The 19,000-nt window shown below is 35.6% G+C and overlaps 1 protein-coding gene across 1 annotated transcript; it reads left to right on the forward strand.

The window, feature by feature from the left end:
* The first annotated feature begins 434 nt into the window (after nucleotides 1–434).
* Nucleotides 435–4,759, forward strand: LOC129259982 (muscarinic acetylcholine receptor M4-like). The gene is made up of 2 exons (XM_064114453.1): nucleotides 435–3,780; nucleotides 3,858–4,759. Exon 1 carries the CDS (start codon nucleotides 531–533, stop codon nucleotides 1,992–1,994), a length of 1,464 nt encoding a protein of 487 aa, XP_063970523.1. The 5' UTR covers nucleotides 435–530; the 3' UTR covers nucleotides 1,995–3,780; nucleotides 3,858–4,759.
* Nucleotides 4,760–19,000: the final 14,241 nt, after the last annotated feature.

Here is a 19,000-nt window from a genome sequence, read left to right on the forward strand (position 1 = left end):
TTTCAAAAAAAAATTCTGCGCAACCTGGTTTTGACATTAAAGTTTCAAACTCGTTTTGCTTATTAATGCGTGAAGTATTTATCACATATTAGGTATCAAAAAGAGGAATAATTGAATGCTTTATTATATCATATTTCATTTGCCTTTGAAGAAAAAGACATGGAAATCCCGGTTTCCTTTTTTGGGGACGCAATGCACATAGATATGCATGTGAACAAGGTGTGGGATACATGTCTTCCAAGTTGGGATAATGTGCAGCTTATTCGTGTTAAAGTCGCTTATGTTATGGCAAACTTAGCGTTGATTTTATTTTTTCCTCTTCCCTATACCCTATTTTGCAGGAGCCAGCTAGTACACGTGATGCCTGATATTTTGATGATGATGTAGTCAAAGCATAGGAGATCGACCAAAAGTACAACTGGATTGCTCACCATGCCTCATTCACCCGAGGATGCCTAGCGAGGATCCACTGAAAAACCCACTTGTTACTATTATAGTGGTTGAAGAAGTTCCAATGAAAAGATAAAGCAATGATACCAACCATGGAGCCTTTGGCGAATATAACCGTGAACGTATCTGCTGGTGATGAGGAGCCAACCCAATCGTTTAGCCTCGCCACGATCACCCTTGCCGCCATTGCAGCAGGGTTTGCCAGTCTTTTTACCGTAGCCGGAAATCTTCTTGTCATCATTGCCTTCGCGCGAGAACGTCGTTTACGCATCATCGGCAATTACTTCGTTTTAAGTATGGCTGTTGCGGACTCGCTAGTCGGGTTGATCTCCATGCCATTCTATACGACGTATCTCCTGCTGGGCAGATGGCCAATGGGTCCTCATGTATGTGATGTCTGGTTATCGCTAGACTATGTCTGCTGCGCTGCTTCGGTCTTAGGTATCTTCCTCATCAGTGTTGACCGGTACAGGTCATTGTCTGCTCCGATGACATACCGACATCAAATGACAAGACCTCGAGCTATGGCCCTCATTCTGGCCACGTGGGTTATTTCATTACTCCTTTTTGGAGTGCCGATCATCGGATGGCAGTATATTGAGGGGAAAAGAACGGTAAAGGAGGATCAGTGTGAAGTCCAGTTTGTTCAAAATGCATATTTCACCGCGGGATCAATTATTTTAATATACTGGTTACCGTTATTCGTAATCTTGGTGTTGTATACGCGCATTTACCTCCTTACGCGGAAACTTACGCGACGTCAGGCAAGGATTATAGGGAGACTCAGTATGCGCACAAAAAAGAAGAGGCGAAGTCGAACGGAAACCAATGTAACGATGACCGATGTATTTCCTTCACGAACGGAGAACGGCACGCATCGCGTGTCGGGGCCAACAGACTCTGACGAGACGCCACAGGATCCAGATCATTATATTCCTGATACAGCATCTTCAGAAATGGGCAAGGAGTTCGATATTATTACTCCCTTGCCACAAAGGTGTAATTCGGCGGACGAGAGCGACGAGTTCGATGTAAATAGCAATGGCGGAGATAAAACACCTGATAATTACAACAAGAAAGCAAATTGGGCAACATCGATGCGCAGCGACAATCATTCTGTGTATTCAGACTGTGACGCTGAAACCCACCCGATGAAACGACCAAACAGCTGCTCATCCCTTAACTCTGATCGAAGGGGTCTTAAATCAGCCATGAGCAACTTCAAACACAAAGATCATCATCTGGGCAAAGCGCTATCATCTGTCCTGGTAAATTTACGCGAAGCGAAAGCCGTCAGGACCCTCAGCACAATTTTAGGCTTCTTCATTCTGTGCTGGACACCTTACAGTATCTTAATCATCGTCAAGGGTTTCTGCGATCCTTGCGTCAATGACAGCCTTTTCGCGTTTACCTACTTCCTTTGTTATATCAATAGTACTTGCAACCCGTTGTGTTACGCATTCGCCAACCGAGATTTTAAAGTCGCTTTCAAGAAAATCCTGACTTGTGGCAGACGTCGTTACGAGTGGAAAGATGTCTTCTGAAACGGAAATTACCATGGTTCTATTAGTTAGTTCAATGGAGTCGGCGTCGAAAAGAGTGGAGATGTTGCGGCTGTTGTTCATGTATAGGTCTTCCTCTCATGCTTAAATCCGATTTGGGCAAAAGCTAAGTGAATTAGAATACTACGCATGAAGTCAAGAGCTGGGAGATGTCGTAGATCTAGACCATAAAGTCGGATCCATCTGGGAGCAGACTGTGCACCAGCTCACTCCTCAGAGAAAACTAAACCCTAACACACATGAAATATCAAGTGAAACTTGAAGTGGGTTTAATTGAACTATCCAATCTGCGTGTTTGTATTGACGAGAGGTTGCGGAGCGGAAATATCTGTACCAACAAGGAAACGAATTCTACAGATGCCAGTACAATATTATGATGTGTGTCACGCCTTCAGCTCTGCAGTGTTTGATCAAAGTACGATAGGTCACGAACGCCTATAACTTACATTTCTCTGAACATGCTGAAGATGAATTAGTTCTACCTTGAAGTCAAATCCAACAAAATTAATTCAGATATACTTCTGTGTAAAGAAAATTGCTTAAATACATAATCAAAGCCATGATTTTGTCATCGGTTGAAAATGGAGCAATGAGCCTCATTATATCTTAATTAACATAAATAGAGCTTGTTCTTTGTGTGCTACCTATGTTTTTATAGTAATAGAATACATTGAATGATTTAATGTTTAGTCATTGCTAGCAGTAAGTCGGATTGTATATCCTAAGGATTACAGAGACAGTCCATCAATTAATACCATGGGAATATTTCCATAAACCATGAAATCCTTATGACTGATTGTTGACCGATGACTGAAACATTTCGTGTGATGTAAATGTCTTTTGAATAACGTTTCACCGATAAGGGTTCGACTATTGTAAATAAGCTATCAAATTTATTTATACTATGTAAAATACTCATCTCTGATCGACCATCAATGTCTTTTTTCCATGAGATGTACTTTCAATTTCAGAAATTTATCAACATTTCATTTAAATGTTCTGAATATATGGTTCTATATATCTAATGCTTTGTGTGTTATCCATTGCCGTGCATGTTTTAACCGTCCAGTATCCCATTTGAATGGTAATTTCTTACATTTATTTGCTTAGGTTGACAAAAACAGTATGACTGAAATAATTGAATAAGCTAATCATATGGTCACAAGGTATGCATGAAACTGTTGACTTGTTCATTGTCATTAAGAGCAATGAAAAAACATGTGGAATATATTCATATCTTTGTAAGCAGGAAAACTTGCGTTTTACAAGAAAAAAGAGCATGCGTAGTCATGTTGTCAAAGTATAAATGTTCGGATCGTGTGGTTTACCTTGAAAAACACCGACTTCACTTGGTCATGCCTAACTCCTATCAAATAAAATTAGATCAGATTATTATTTCCGGATTCGACTTCGGCTAACTTCAAAGCGGAAAATTTATTTTAGAATATCTACTGTCAAAAAGTTCGGTAGAATTTCAGGATAGATTGATACTCGTCATTACACCGTTGGAATGTGTTGATTGCCATCTATGACTTTCGTTTAGACTCGCATATATTTACTTGTATAACCAGTTGAGGGGGGACGGGTGTTTCACAAAGCTGTTCATAAGTTAAAAATAACTTTACACATGACTGGTGACCCTTTCTTGTGCAATATGATAATATATCCCTATGTAGCTGAACGAGCACCTTAGAACACGTTCCAGTCATGACCCTTTCTTGTGCTACATGATACATCCCTATGTAGCTGACTGAGCAGTTAAGAACATGTTCCAGTCATGACTGGTGACCCTTTATTGTGCTTCATGATCTATCCCTATGTAGCTGACTTAGAACCTAAGAACAGGTCCAGTCTTCACTGGTAACCCTTTCTTGTGCTTCATGATCTATCCCTAAGTAGCTGACTTAGGACATAAGAACATGTTCCAGTCATGACTGGTGACCCTTTCTTGTGCTACATGATACATCCCTATGTATCTGACGTAGCACCTAAGAACATGTTCCAGTCGTGTGTAACTTCGCGAACAGCTTTATGAAGCACCCACTGGGATCCGTAGCGGAAAGAGTTAAAATCAAACGCAACTTTAAAATCGATCGTAAATTCATTTCAACCAATCGAAAACGTGAATTCGGATCTTGCGTTTGATATTTTGACCTGTGTGTATACACAACTCTTTCTCCATCGGGTCCCTTAACTGCATACTAAGGTGTTTTTTTTTATTTCATGTCGAAATTATGAAATATGTTCAATACCCGATAAGTCCGAATTCGTCCAATTTGTGGATTGAATCACCATTGGACAAGACTCTGTAACCACGTACTTGGATAAATGTATATTTCTACATGTTCTCATATTTTCTACGCAACTTTAAGCCTCATCAAAATAATGTGAAATGATGACAATGTTGGCGTTTTTTGTGCAATATCAGTCAATGGATATAGGAAATGACAATGAAATAGACACAATCAGAAAATACCATACAATATTGCTTGAATAAAACACAGGTAATATTGTTTTCAGTAAATGTGTGCTAAGTTGCATGGTCATTAATTGCAATTGTGGAGAATACATCACTTAATGACAAAAAGAAAAGATAATAGAAGTTCGCCCCTTCAATACAATCTTAAATAGTAAGATAACAACATTCTTAGTTTTAGATTGTCAAGACAGTATATACATGTGTTCCAAACGTGAAACAGGTACTTCATTTTAAATACAATAAATTATGTTTTTCTTTTGCAGAACAGAAAAGGTTGATCTGATTCCATTCATATATCTCTGAATGTTGAATGAGACACTGGAAGAGAGAAGGGGGAAGACAGAAAAAGACTGAAGGGTCGGATTGGAGATAAGGGGAGAGAGATAGAGAGAGGGAGAGAGAGGGGGGAGAGAGAGAGGGGGGGAGGGGGGAGAGGATGGGAGGGGTATAGAGACAAACGTTGTTGCAAGAAATATTTGCAATCAATTTCTCTTACAAAATCTACAAAATCACAGATAAAATTTAGCTACATTAAATCAGCTTATACTCCTAATACAAGAGGCAGCCCAGCCTCGACTGCAATTGGAAGTCAACATTTATGCAAGACATTGTGATTTATTTTGAAGCCCCCCCCCCAAATAGATTTGCAATTGATTGTAGGCTTCTTGCGACGCCCCCAATGGAGGAAACAATGAGAAAATAAGAGATTGGGAGAGATAGAGAAGGGGGAGGAGAGTGAGTGAGAGTGAGAAGATTATGATTTGCGAAAAAATTTGATTTGATCTGATGATAATGACTGACATATTTTTACCGGGGAAGGGGTTACGTAAAGTAATAGATAATTATATAGGTAAATAGAAAATACTGAAGATATAATACGTAACAGAAAGTGGACTGAAATATAAAGAGAAGCACGTATTCTGTTAAAAAATAATGATTACAATATACATTATTAATTCATTATCACTTTAATGCAAATTTGTAAATATATACCACATACCTCTTACATTCTGTGGTTTGATATCAAATTGACATACATAATGCAGGATTATTCATTTACATATCATGGAAATAAGAAGAAAATGTACTTGGCGTTAAAATTTCATTTTACTATTTATGATTTTATTTAAATTGATTTACCGAAGTTGTCAATTATATTCCCACTAGAATTATTCATGATACATCTCGGCTAAAGTGGTCTTTATCGATTAAAGGTCTACGAATATTCATTATTTTTCTCTTTTTTATTTTATAAAAGTGGTACTATGTAAAAAAAAAAAGAAGAAGGTATATCTTTAACCTCATGGGCTCTTAACCCTTTAAGTCACTTAATAACTAGTATTATGTCTCATCAAATCTAATTTTGGGTTTATTCCTCCAGTCTAACAAAATAAAGACAAGGGAAACCGTACAAATACCGATATAAAGTCACCACTTTATCGGACATTATGGACAAGGGACATCAGTCTTTAAACGCTGGTCAACTACCAATATCCCTTTAATTAATCGCTTTAAGAGCGATCAACGGTCCATAAAACAGATTAGAGTTAAAACCATACTCCTCGTTGTATCATTCACAGAATTGATTTCAATAATCGTAATAATTATTAGAGGGGTTATATACATTTGAGGAAAACTAAAAATATAAATGAATTCCCTTTAGATTGCAATATCGAACATATATCTAAAAACAGAAGTTGATTGAAATACCAAATAGGCCGTTTTCGTTTAATATATTAACAATTCAGGGCCAATAATATACGTCTCCTGTAGCAAATTGACATTTAAGAGTAGATTTGGAAAGGTTAATCCAACTTTTCGTTTTCCATCAAGTTAAATATATTTTCAGAGATTTCCAAAATTTAATATTTGATATAGTTTCATATTTAATACGCCTAGTATTTGCTCTTCCTTGAACTGATGATTTATTCAGATATTCTTTGAATTCCAAACGTTTTTTTTATATTCAAGAATAAAATAATTCATATTTGAATGAATACAACATACACAAAAAATATGTTAATTTTGCACCTTTAGTATCATTATTTTGATTGTTATGAAAGATTCAAATATGTCACACTGGAAGCACCGTTAAAATGCTAATTTGCACCTTCGAGGAGAGAACCTATGAAGGTGCAACTTCACCTGAGGATAGGTTGCATCTGTACAAGCAGGGGCGGATTTTTCAGGGGGGGGGGGCCACAATTTCCCGAGGAAAAATTTGACGAGCAAAAAAAAAGAAGAAAAAATGTCTTTAATTTCAAAAGGGGAGGGGGCCACACTTCCATTTTTACGGCAGTTTTACATTACAAATTTTATAATTGTGCCTCTCAAGGGGGGAGGGCACGGGCCGGTTTTGCCCCCCCCCCCTAGATCCGCCAGTGTTTACAAGTTACTTTTTCTGAAGGTGTAAAGTTGTACCGATAGCGGTGCTCCCAAAGGGGTATTGATAAAAACTGCAAAGTTGATCCTCCTTTCTGAGTGTGTGCATTTTGGGTAGAGTTTACCATGATGTGATATGCGCTATACAAGAACTGTTTATAATAATAATAATTATTATTATTATTATCATTATTACTATAAATCACTTGCAACATGGTCATGAATCGTAAACAAAGTTAACATTATTTTGAAAGCTACTCCAAGATACAAATCTATTCACCATCTCATCTTCACGATCTGTGTCTTCATTATCATTTCATTTCCTTTCGTGCCCTTTTTAAATCGATCAGCATCTACATCTTTCCATCTTCTTTTCTGGGCCCCGTAACATACAGGTTTGAAATATATTGCTAAATGCCAATGGCAAATAAAGATCGTCGTTGCATGCACACTTTGTTCAAAACATTTGCCAGGAACCAATCAGAGAGCTTCTTTCATAATTATTTGCAATTCATCTTAAACCGTTTACGTTACGGCGGCCCTGAATTTTTTCACTCCCTGTTATCTTATATTTTAAATCTTTTTCTCTTCTAATTTACATGTTTCATAAGCCAATTTTTTCCAATTCTTTTTCATCTCTACTTCACCTACGTAAGTTTTTTTCTCCTTCCGCTGTCTTCCGATCTCGCTAGTCTCTTCTGTCATATCCTTGTAGAAGAAAAGCTTATGTTTAGCAGCATCGATTAAAGACGTGGGTTGTTTGTTTTCTTCCCTTCAAAGATGGACGGCCCACTCTATTCCACTTCCTCTACTACTCTCCAATTGGTCACGTGACTTGGTCATCGAAATGTTTTAAGATAAGGAATACGCATAAAGGCACTTTGCGAATTAATGGTCAGAAATTCGAGGAAGCAATGAGTAAAAACTGCAGTTTTCTAAGACGGAAGTACTCAATATTGAAACAGAAATAAACAAAAAAAATAATGGAGAGGTGATTTTAGGAGAAGAGGAATCTGTGACAAAGTTTCAACGGAATTTCATGCATATATGGATTTAAAAAATATTATTATTATCATTATCATTTTCTTTTTGGGGGCAATTCCTTGATTCATGAAAGATTTACAATCTGTGATGTACTCAATCGGTCATTCCTTCGGAAGTATTTCTTTCATATAGGCTTTTTGCCAAGTGTCGGACAATTTCCTTTTGTTGTCCTGGTTGAGTTAGGGTCTATAAATTGTTTATCATACTTTGTTACCTTCCTTTAAAGTAAACAATACAGTTTAACTAATCGTAAACCATTTTGACTAAGTATAGATATGTCTTGTTTTAAAATAACTCGTGTATTATGATATTAAAATAGTTTTTCATATTTCATCATATGGGCTATACTTGTATATACATGGCAAATGTATGGCATTGCAGAACAATATCAAGGGTCTTAAACACGATTGGACATCATTTTAGTTCAGTCCTTTCTCATTTTATTCTATCAAGATTATTCCGCTGATCAATTTCCCTTCCTAAATATTAGCAAACTGCCAGACGCGGAAAGTAGGGTGACTGTGCCGCAGAGGACGACACTGCCATGCTTCCCTCGCTATACTTCATTGAATGAAAGTGGAATAACCCCCTACCCCCGGGGTCGCCAGCCTCATTTGGAATGAAAGCAAATTAAGGGTAAAATAGGAGAAATGTGAACGCTACCATCTTCCTCGCGGGGCGGTCTTTTCATGGTAATTTCACTCATTACCGCAAACGGACGTGTAATATTGTTTTCCGCGTTGCACGCATTCGACCAAAAACAATTGAGCGGTAATGAACGCAATGCGACATGGAAAAAAGTACCATGCCATGCGGATCAGCCGGGCGCCACGGACGAGACACAGGGCTTGCTGGAAGAAATTACAAAGAAAATAGAATATTGAAATTTGTTTTTCAAACGAAGGCAGTTAGGAAGCCACATATAAATGTAAGAGTACGTGATATGAATGAATGAAGCATAAATAGTCACTATAAGGGACGCACTTTGAATAAGATATGCAGTTTTTTTTAAGATACATGTATGAAAATTAAAAACAAATATTTGGAAAGGAATTATGGAATGTAATTTTTGTGGTCTGAGTTAAAACAATGGCTCGCGTGGTTAAGATTGAGCTTAAAATTATTTCATAAAAAAATAATTGATCATGAATTCTAATTCTTAAGTTTTAAGCTTATATATTTTCATTTCCAACATATACATCAGATACATACGCGCAAATACAAATCAAGTACAGGTTAATCACATAAAAATTATAAATAGTAATAACAAAAGTTTTTATCGAAATGAGGGGATCCACTAAGAAGCACTGCTTGTAGAGCCTGGATCCCCTATATTATTAAAAAAGAAAATTTGAGGACTCACTCGCATGTACAGATAAACGATATGTTAACATGAGTAAATAACATTATGTTGAGACAGAATGATAGGAATATCAAATAAAAAAAGATGAGTATTGGCGAGAAATAATAATAAGATGGAAGAAATGTAGAATTCTAGAAGAAATCTATCTTCATGGCATTCGACACACTTAACCAACTATAACAAGGCAATATGGATATTGTGATCTTTAAAGATATTAAGAAGAATAGAAAAATTTAACAAGAAAGGGGGACACAACAATGGTACCACACTTTTGTGAATTCCTGTAAATAACACTTGATCCCGAAAAAAATCCTTTCCATCGGTCAATATTGTAAGAAAGTTTTCTTTTTATATGGCAGATTCTCACATTTACCCACGTGGAATGCTTACTTTATATATCATGACTATGAATGGACAAAAATTGAGCTATATTTGGCTCAGTGAAAGGCTGGAATAACATAGGGGTAACCTAAAATTATGATAATGGGCCTATGAACTCTCCACACAGTTTTTGCCATTAGCGGAACGTCTATGCCAGATTTTGTGAAGTTAGCATTCAATCACTGTCATTGCCAATTTAATGATCAGAATATGTGAGCGGAGTAGCAGGTCAATATTGACACCCAAAGACGAAAACAAAAGAATGGATAGGGGTCAGTGCCTATTATAATATACGTGAAAATTTTACACAATTAGCCACATAAACCCATGATAAAGCAGTACTCATAATGTTTGCTGAAAACATTCCGATGTTTTATTTAAAAGGTTAAATCGATGAAAATGCATGTTTGGCTTCACGTCTGTATATCAGAAAATTTACTGAAAGCACAAGCAAATTTATATAACAGCTATATACAATGAAAAAACTAGGTATGATAGTAAAGAATAAAACAGAGTATTGCGCGATGGGATTTAATGATACATTCAGACATTTAAAATATGTTTATTGAAAGCGGCAGTTTGATTATCATGATGATTCTTTTTTATCCTTTTCAATTCAATTCCAATGCAGATCCTTGCTTTACAAAATTACCTTTGCTTTGATTTCTTTTGTCTTATCAGCATTTCATTTATATAGAATAAATGGTTGCCATCTTTCGAATCTCATATTAATAAGCATGACCAATATTAGACAGTAATATAAAGTAAATGGGACTGATAAATTTGCTTTCACTTTCTAATGTCTTAAAGTCAAAGAAAAGAAGGAAATGAATGAAAAAACATTTTAAAAAAGTCAAGAGGTCTGCTTTGCTCACACAAGATAGTGGTCTAACGGCCACAAAGAACCCGATGTTAATTTTCTCGCTGTTTGGTCCTTTTCGCCTTTCTTTCCATTTTTTTACTTTAACTTGTATTTATTCTTTACATGACATGACACCAAGTAAGCCCCATTTGTGTAGGAACTGAGAAACATCTTTAGAAAACCTTAGCATGCTATACCGACAGCGCAGAGCACTAACAATAAACCGAGTCACGTATTTCAGACTGAACGCGTAGTTGTGACAATAGGGAGGTTTCACAACACTACGCAGACACTTTCTGGAACGTAGAGAATCTATTGTAAAAAGCCCTTCATAACAAAGCAGCCTTTGTCGAAAATCGATGAATCCCGGGGAGTGTTTCATCAACATTTTCATCCGACAAGTTGTCAGATCTGACATCTTTCTCTGATGTTGATTGGTTGAGAGGTACTGTTACTATGGTAACTGTCGGATAAAACGTCCGACAAGTCCTTTCATGAAACTCCAGGACTCTGGAGAAACGATATATTTGCAAATTTTCGTCAGCTTCAAATCTTAGGACGATCTGCTGTCCCGATTCACCAAATTTCGACAAAGACCTATTAAGCTGTCCAATGTGATTTTCAATAGATTAACTGTGTTGTAGAATCCGTCTCCGTTACAATTGCGTAAACTCGCTATCAGCCATCGTTGCGACTCTACGAGTTGTAACGGCGCCTCTGTTGGCGCTACAAACGTTTCTGCGCGATCGGAACTGCTTGTTATAAGATCCTTAACTTTGAAACTGAAGGAGAGCCTTTGCCCGAAGATCTCTGTCTAATCTTCTGACACGGAGTTTAGAATCGATGTTATTCAGTTTGGCTAGTAGGAATGACCTTTTACATTATGGCGCATTAACTTCTGGAACATGGGTATGCTTCATTGTACCTCGACTTTTAGAGCTACGATAAAAAAAAAAACCAACACGAATCAAGTACACTGAGGTTTTTATTCTACAAAATGTTTAGTTTATATCGTATATGATTTTCAAAAAGACCTTCCTGTTATCAGGGGTCAGCTGTTTATTAGCGCTGATATGGCATAGATTTGTAGCAAGCATGTTTTCAGCTTGAACGGCGAGCGGACTTTGTTTCTTTAAAGTGTATAGCGACCCGAAGATTTTGTCTTTTTCCCCCTAAAATTTTCACACCCACTTATATCATTTATTTTTCATCCTGCTCAAAATACATTTTTGTTGCTTCTTTTGCGTCGTCAAGAGGGGGACTGCAGCCGCTTCGGTCTCCCGATCTTTGCATTTTGGCATATTTCATCGTTAGTGTATTAAGACATATTCACTGAAGAAAGAAATGTATTATCGGTAATGTCATAATCACCAACATTGTATAGTTAATCAACAATTAGGCAGAATGGTCAAAATAGAAAATTAACATGACTAACTTGCAAAGACCATAAAGACTACAATCATTATGGGAGAATTTCTTCGTGTGGTACTCCCACTTTCTCCTTTTCTTTCAAGCGACAAATTTCATCTGAAATCCGAAAACAAAATAGGAAAAAAGGTCAAAACATCCATTTTGTCTACATGACATGCTATCTTTATTGAAATTCTATATTTATTTCGGATTCCTCCGATGAGACGGTAGACGTCATAATACAGATAGCCAAATAAAGAATTTATGAAAGTGAGAAAGAAACTCCATTGAAACAATTTTTTTTTCTGTAATGTTCCGACTTTTTGGGGGCTGTTACTAATTCTCTATAAGATAATTATGTTATGAAAAAATATACATTCAGTTTCAGTTTTATTTTTTATCATTTCCAACAAAACAGTATACAAAATCCATCATAAATACATTTATAACAATTGAAATGTATAAAGAAACATGTAACACAATATATATATTTATCTAAATTATACATTTGAAACTTAATATGGATCATTAAATATTTGTGGCTGAAAATAACATGCTGGAAATGGAGAGGTCCACTGTGAAGCTGTGCTTGTAAATCGTGGACCCCTCAAAACAAATTATTCATTAATATTAAATTACATTATTAAAATAATTATAGTGGCCAAAAGAGGGGAAGAAAAATGTAAATGTACATTGGTTTTATACATTAAAAATGAATAGCACGACATGCAATAGAAAGTTAGAAAAGTGTTAATAATAATAATAATAATAATAACAATAACAATAATAATATCAATAATAATAGCGGTATATTTACCCAGGGTAGCCACTTCAGTTCCGAAAACTGTTCTCCCAGCGGGCCCTGCTGTTATTAGGGTGACCAGTTGGAATTGATTGATTTTATTTGGCAAGTCACCATAACATATATACAGTAGCATTAAAAACAACAGGCTTGCAAAGGATGATCCACGAAAGCTCGAAAGCTTATATGCAGTGGGGTCCTCGACATATAGAATTACGATAATAAAATGGTAAAATTATACTATTTATATATTAAAAACACGAAGAAAATAAATCAGAATTTACTATTAGCAATAAATTCTAATTTATGGTGTCCGAGATTAGACTACCCGTAGTAGATGAATACAAATCTAATGTGTTAGTGTTATTTTCTGCTGATATCATTTTTTTTCGTTAGCAAACACATACACTCTAAAAAAGATTAAGTAAACATGTATCCAATATTGTATAAAAAAAAAAGGAACATGCGTGTTTGTTGGGTAAAATTTTGTCCACAATATGCAAAATGCATGATTTATTGGTCATATTCATTAGGTACATTTTACACAATATTTTGTTTCATTTTGTTTCACCAAATATTGTGTACCCAATGTTGCGTAGTCTACATTTTTTTTCCATTTTTGTTACCTACAAACACCCATTGGCACATCCTCTCCGACAAAAACCTAAATATACACACCCTCACACACACTTACCCTAGCATAAACCCACAATACACCCAGAATCGCCCAGAATACTACTCACAATCACACACACACGCACGCTGTCCTGTTTGACGCACTGTGGTAATCCAAACCGTGTGTGTCCATAAGTTTCGTAAAATTTCAGATCGACGTCAAGAACCATTGATATGATACGTATATCAAATCCGGGTAGTTATTCATCATTTTTATTTTGGTTTAATGTTACTTTTAAAGAATGAAAGATGAGGAAGACATATTAGGGAAATTCAAACTTTGATAATGAAACGATATATGAAAAGGAGAATAATGTGTGAAAGAAACGATATTAATACACACGCTATCAGTTAACAATATGGAGAAACTATGACGGTAATATAAAGGAAAATTCAAGACAGGTTCCATATTCTCTCTGAAAATGGTAAAGTTTGAGCATATTGTTGATCGTGTGTTTGGGTGCGATGGGTATGTGTGTGATATTATTGCATTCTCAAAGGGCGACAGCGAAGAGTTTGAAAATGTCGAGTGCTTATACCCAGTAAAAGATTATATAGTTTTGATTCACGAAAGAATATAGGTAAGTGTTGGTAGAGTAAATAGAGTAAAATCCAAAAATAAGCTATAATTGAGATAAAACTATAATGCACCAATACAACAGTTTAAATAAGACCTGTGCAGAAAAGGCAAGGAAGGGACTCTAAATTCAACTGTTGTGTTAAAGAATTATAAAAATTGGGCATCATGACTGCAAGGATATGAAGGTCATTCATAAGGAATCGCTACATGCACAGGAATGATAAAATAAATCTTGTCATCTTAAAGAAACACGATCTTCAAACCTTGAACGTGGAGAGAGAGTACGCCAGCCTGTCCGCTTCATTTCACCAGGAAATAAATCAATGCAACAGAGAAACGTGACTCACTTTAGGTCATATATAGACCTCGTCCAATCTTAAATTAGATTAATAAAAAAACATAATATCGCCTGTTTATATAGCATCCTACCCCCCGCTAGTCTAACCCCGTTTTGTTACATGTAATTGGAATGCACTAGTAAACAAGACCAAAAATAATACGACTTTCTTTAAAGTAGGGGCCTTTAATTATTTACTCTGAAAAAGTGGACTTGTGATATTAGAGTATCAGATCATTTATATCAGTAATAGCCGAAAAGTCTTTTCTGACGTCATGAATAAATAGCGGTAAGCTTCAATCACCTGTTGAAAAAAGATGATGATGATGAAAATATAATTGTTAAAAAATTTTGATTAAATTTGCCTCCTCTTTCTTGCAGCCAACTCAATTATATACCCCGTTATCAGAATGTATTTAATTCATTTATCAATTGTTATTATTGGGGGGGGGGGGAGGTGGGGGGAGGGGTCAAAATGCAAGATGAATTATCAAATTGATATTAATATATATATATATATATTATTTAACATTGCTGCATGGGACAAGTTTACCGTCGTACGAGATTGAATAAATATTTTTTTAATGCCTACTGCTGCTTTTACTACAGCTGCCGCTCCTCCTCCTCCTCCTACTACTACTACTTCTACTACTACTACTACTTCAATCTTCAAACCTTACTACACCAACACCAACAACAACTACTTCTTCTACTACTACTACTACTACTACTACTACTACTACTACTATACTACTACAGTTACAACAACTACGACCACTACTACTTCTACTACTACTACTACTACTACTACTACTACTTGTACTACTACTACTAATACTACTACACCAACAACAACAACTACTACTACTTCTGCTAATACTACTACTACTACTACTACTACTACTAATACTACTACTACTAATACTACACCAACATCGACAACAACTACTACTACTACTACTACTCACCTACTTCTACTACTCTACTAACTATACCACTTATACTATTTCTACACAGTAAAAAAATAGCACGTTGTTTAAGCCTGTCACTCTAACAACAGGTTGTTTAAACAGTTGTTTAAAAAGTCTAAACATTTGTTTAAAAAGTTTAAACAGTAGTTGTTAGAGTGACGGGCTTAAACAACGTGCTTAAAATTTTAAACAGCGTTTTTACAGTGTAACTAACACCACTAGTTCTACATCTACCTATGATAGCAACGGTTAAAATGATGTCAACAATTAACAAATCCTATACCAGTAAGTGATGGACTTATCAACTGCCCAATCGAAGCCAATGAAACTGTGCTATGTTAAGTTTACATAGTGTGAATTAAATACGTATCTTTATATTAATTCCACATGTTAATATTTCTAGTTCATTCATTCGAATTATGAAAAAAGTGTAATCCGATGCCTTCGATTACACGACCACTGTTTCTTCATAAGCATGATAAAGATAACAACAGAGGGGGGATTACAGAGTTTTTCAGTGAATGGGATTTATTAGTATACATAATTTTCATTTACTAGTAATTATAAATTTATTTGATGAATACGCATTTGTTTATATTATTTTGGGTTTTTAGGATGTATTATTTTACTCAATGTCTAATTGCAGAATGTTTCAACTTTTGGGTTTCTATATCCCTCTTGAATTCAAAATTATTGTTCTTAACTGTAGGGGGGTTCGGTTATCACTTTTCTTTACCCATAATTCATCCATGTAGCTTTATATTTTCTATATCACATATTGTTTTCGATCACTCATGTCGCATGCTACACCCCTTTATATTACGAGTACTTTAATATTGTTTAGTTATTGATATATATTGTAAAGCGACCATTGGAATTGGGACAGGAGGCTTCATGCCACAGTAATTTAGTTATTTTTTCTGTCCCTGGCGTTCCAATAGTTGATATTTTTTTTAAATTGTTTATACTGAAATGTATAAATAATAATAATGATATGCTTGTGATAATGATAATAATACTATTTGAAATTTATTTAGCGCATAATAGTCAAAAGAGCCTCTATAACGCTTTACAAATATAAAATTACTATCCCCCACATTGTTCTTTCTAATCAATACCTCAAACTAACAACAGGTATTTGTTAGATATTGCTAGAAATAGACCTACAATTAACTACAATTAGAGACGTAACGTGGGATATATAAACAAACAATATTCCTTGTCACTTCAATGATATATTTTGCAGACAGACTAGTAGTAGCCATTCGAGGCCAGGGTTCGTTCGGTGGTTGTAGAAAACAGGTCACAAAAAATGAAATAGGACGGTGATAAATGAAGCATCGGAGCAAGATGCGGAATGCCAGCACGTGCTATGTCCATTACATCAACACTACTCGTTAATTTGGAGCACAAGGAATGGAGATAAAACACGTGCTTGGCATAGGGAAAGCCCAAATTGCTTTCTTTCGTCGAAATAATTTCATGACAAGGGAAAAGGGGTCTACGCTAAGATCTCGTTTGAGGTTTGTTTTTGGTCTTACATACACTTCTCTGCGCGGACCTCATGATTAGCTTGTATGTGGGTGTGTATAAAAATGGAAGAAATCGATAAAATAACTGCACCGCAGTCCGCCATCAGCATTATTTTTCATATTTTTCTTATAAGAGAGTTTGGCATTTACAGTATATGTTTGGATTTCTCATTAGTCCTGCAAGTGTATACGAAATGGCATTTAGCAAATCAAATGCAAAATTGCCCGGAATGGAATGTGCCGAGCGAGTAAAACAATAAAGAAACTTTTCAAGTAATTATCAAAACAGTAGATTATTACCTTAACACTTATTCATGAATAGTATATAGTTTCTTATAAGATACTAATAGGGTTTCTTCTCAAATTATTTTATATCAGTATTGTGTTGTATTCTTGCTTCGGTTACACATGAGACATTATTGCAAAAGTTCATAATGTACTCATTAATTAACTTCAAATCGGCGCATCAATATTTTTCTCATACAGTCTGTGCACTGTCAAAAGATTTCATGGCAGAAATTGATGGTCAATGGTTGCCTTAAAGAATGGCTGCGTGTGATATGCATTTTGTTGACGTATGTTGATTCTACATTCTTTAAAGCAAAGCATTATATTCATTCATGCGTAAAGATCCACACAAACTTGATAATGAATTATTAGATATAAACATTCTACATCGTAAATCATTCTGCTAAAATATTGACAGAGTCCTTTAAAGGGGAAGTTCACCCTGAAGAAAACTTTGTTGCAAAAATAGCAGAAAAAATAATAAAAAGTATCGATGAAGGTTTCAGGAAAATCTGTTAAAGATTAAGAAACTTATTAGAATTCAAATTTCGGATTTGTGACGTCATAAACGAGCAGCTACCCCATATGTAATGTAAAAAAAATTTCTGACTTTAATATTGTTCAATGGTTCCTGATGACTTATTTTTGTTTTCTATTCATAATCGGGTGTGAATGATTCATCTATTAATATACAAAAGGTAAAGTAAAAACCATCTTCAATTTTCTGAGAAAGACATTTCATTGATTTTTACCATTCGCTATGTAGGAATTTTGTTCGCATATTAGGTCACAAATCATATACGGTAATTAAAATTCTAATAACTTTTTAAAATTCTTTTATGGATTTTTCTCAAACCTTCGGCAAATTATTTTTCCCGATTTTTTACAGCGAACTTCCCCTTTAAGACTTACTAGAATTTGATTAAGAATGACTTGTGAAAATGTTAACGTCATATTTTCTTTCCATATGACGCTCTTCTTGTCATTTTGACGAGAAACTATTCAGTTTAAGTACAAACTACGTGAAGAACCCCTGGCCCCTGGGATAACGTAACTATTAAAATTATAATGCATTGTTTCAGTGATTTTCATATAATATATCATTCGTAAATATTTAGCAGTTGTTAAGGAAATAATTTTTTTCTTCTGTTTTTACCCTTTTTATGGCTACGTCTTTTTTGTCTCTATCTGAACGTATGCTCTCGTTTTACCTCGTTCTATCTTCATCTTTTTACCCGTTTTTTCCCTTATTTTCTCTCATCTTTCTATTTCTTTTCACACCTTTATTCTGTTTGTAGCTATTACCTTTTTTCACCCCCCCCCTCTCTCCCCCATTCTCTCCCCCTTCCCGCCCTTCTCTCTCTCTCACTCACACACACACCCTCACACACATACACTCACATCCCAACTCTCTTTCTCACCTCCCTCCCTCTCTCTTCCCCGTCTCTCTCATATATATCTCCCCTTCTCTTCCACTATCTATCTTTCTCTCCCCTTCTCTTCTGTCCTCTCTTGACTACCTACCCGTTTCCCTATCAAGAAGACCACCTTTATAGAAGAGGCAGGTGGTATGTTCAGTTTGCACCAATATGTTGACAAATTTGCATGGACCATCAATGAAATATTGGATTTCACCGCGGAGATGATCATGCGCTGTTTCCGTCAAGTACATGATATTGACATATTTCGAATAAAAGCTTACCGTGTCCGAATACCTGGATGGAATATTTTGAGAGAACATAAATGTCCTGCCCTGTACGCTTATACTAGTAGTTAGGTAGAACATATTTATATCAAAATATAAAGAATGATTAAGCGCGAGGAATATCGAGAAGGAAAGAGATAACGAAAGGACAGGTTGGTGGGAATGTCGGTGGAGGAG

Source organism: Lytechinus pictus, unplaced genomic scaffold (genome assembly GCF_037042905.1).
Source record: "Lytechinus pictus isolate F3 Inbred unplaced genomic scaffold, Lp3.0 scaffold_19, whole genome shotgun sequence".
In the NCBI taxonomy this organism is placed as follows: Eukaryota; Metazoa; Echinodermata; class Echinoidea; order Temnopleuroida; family Toxopneustidae; genus Lytechinus; species Lytechinus pictus.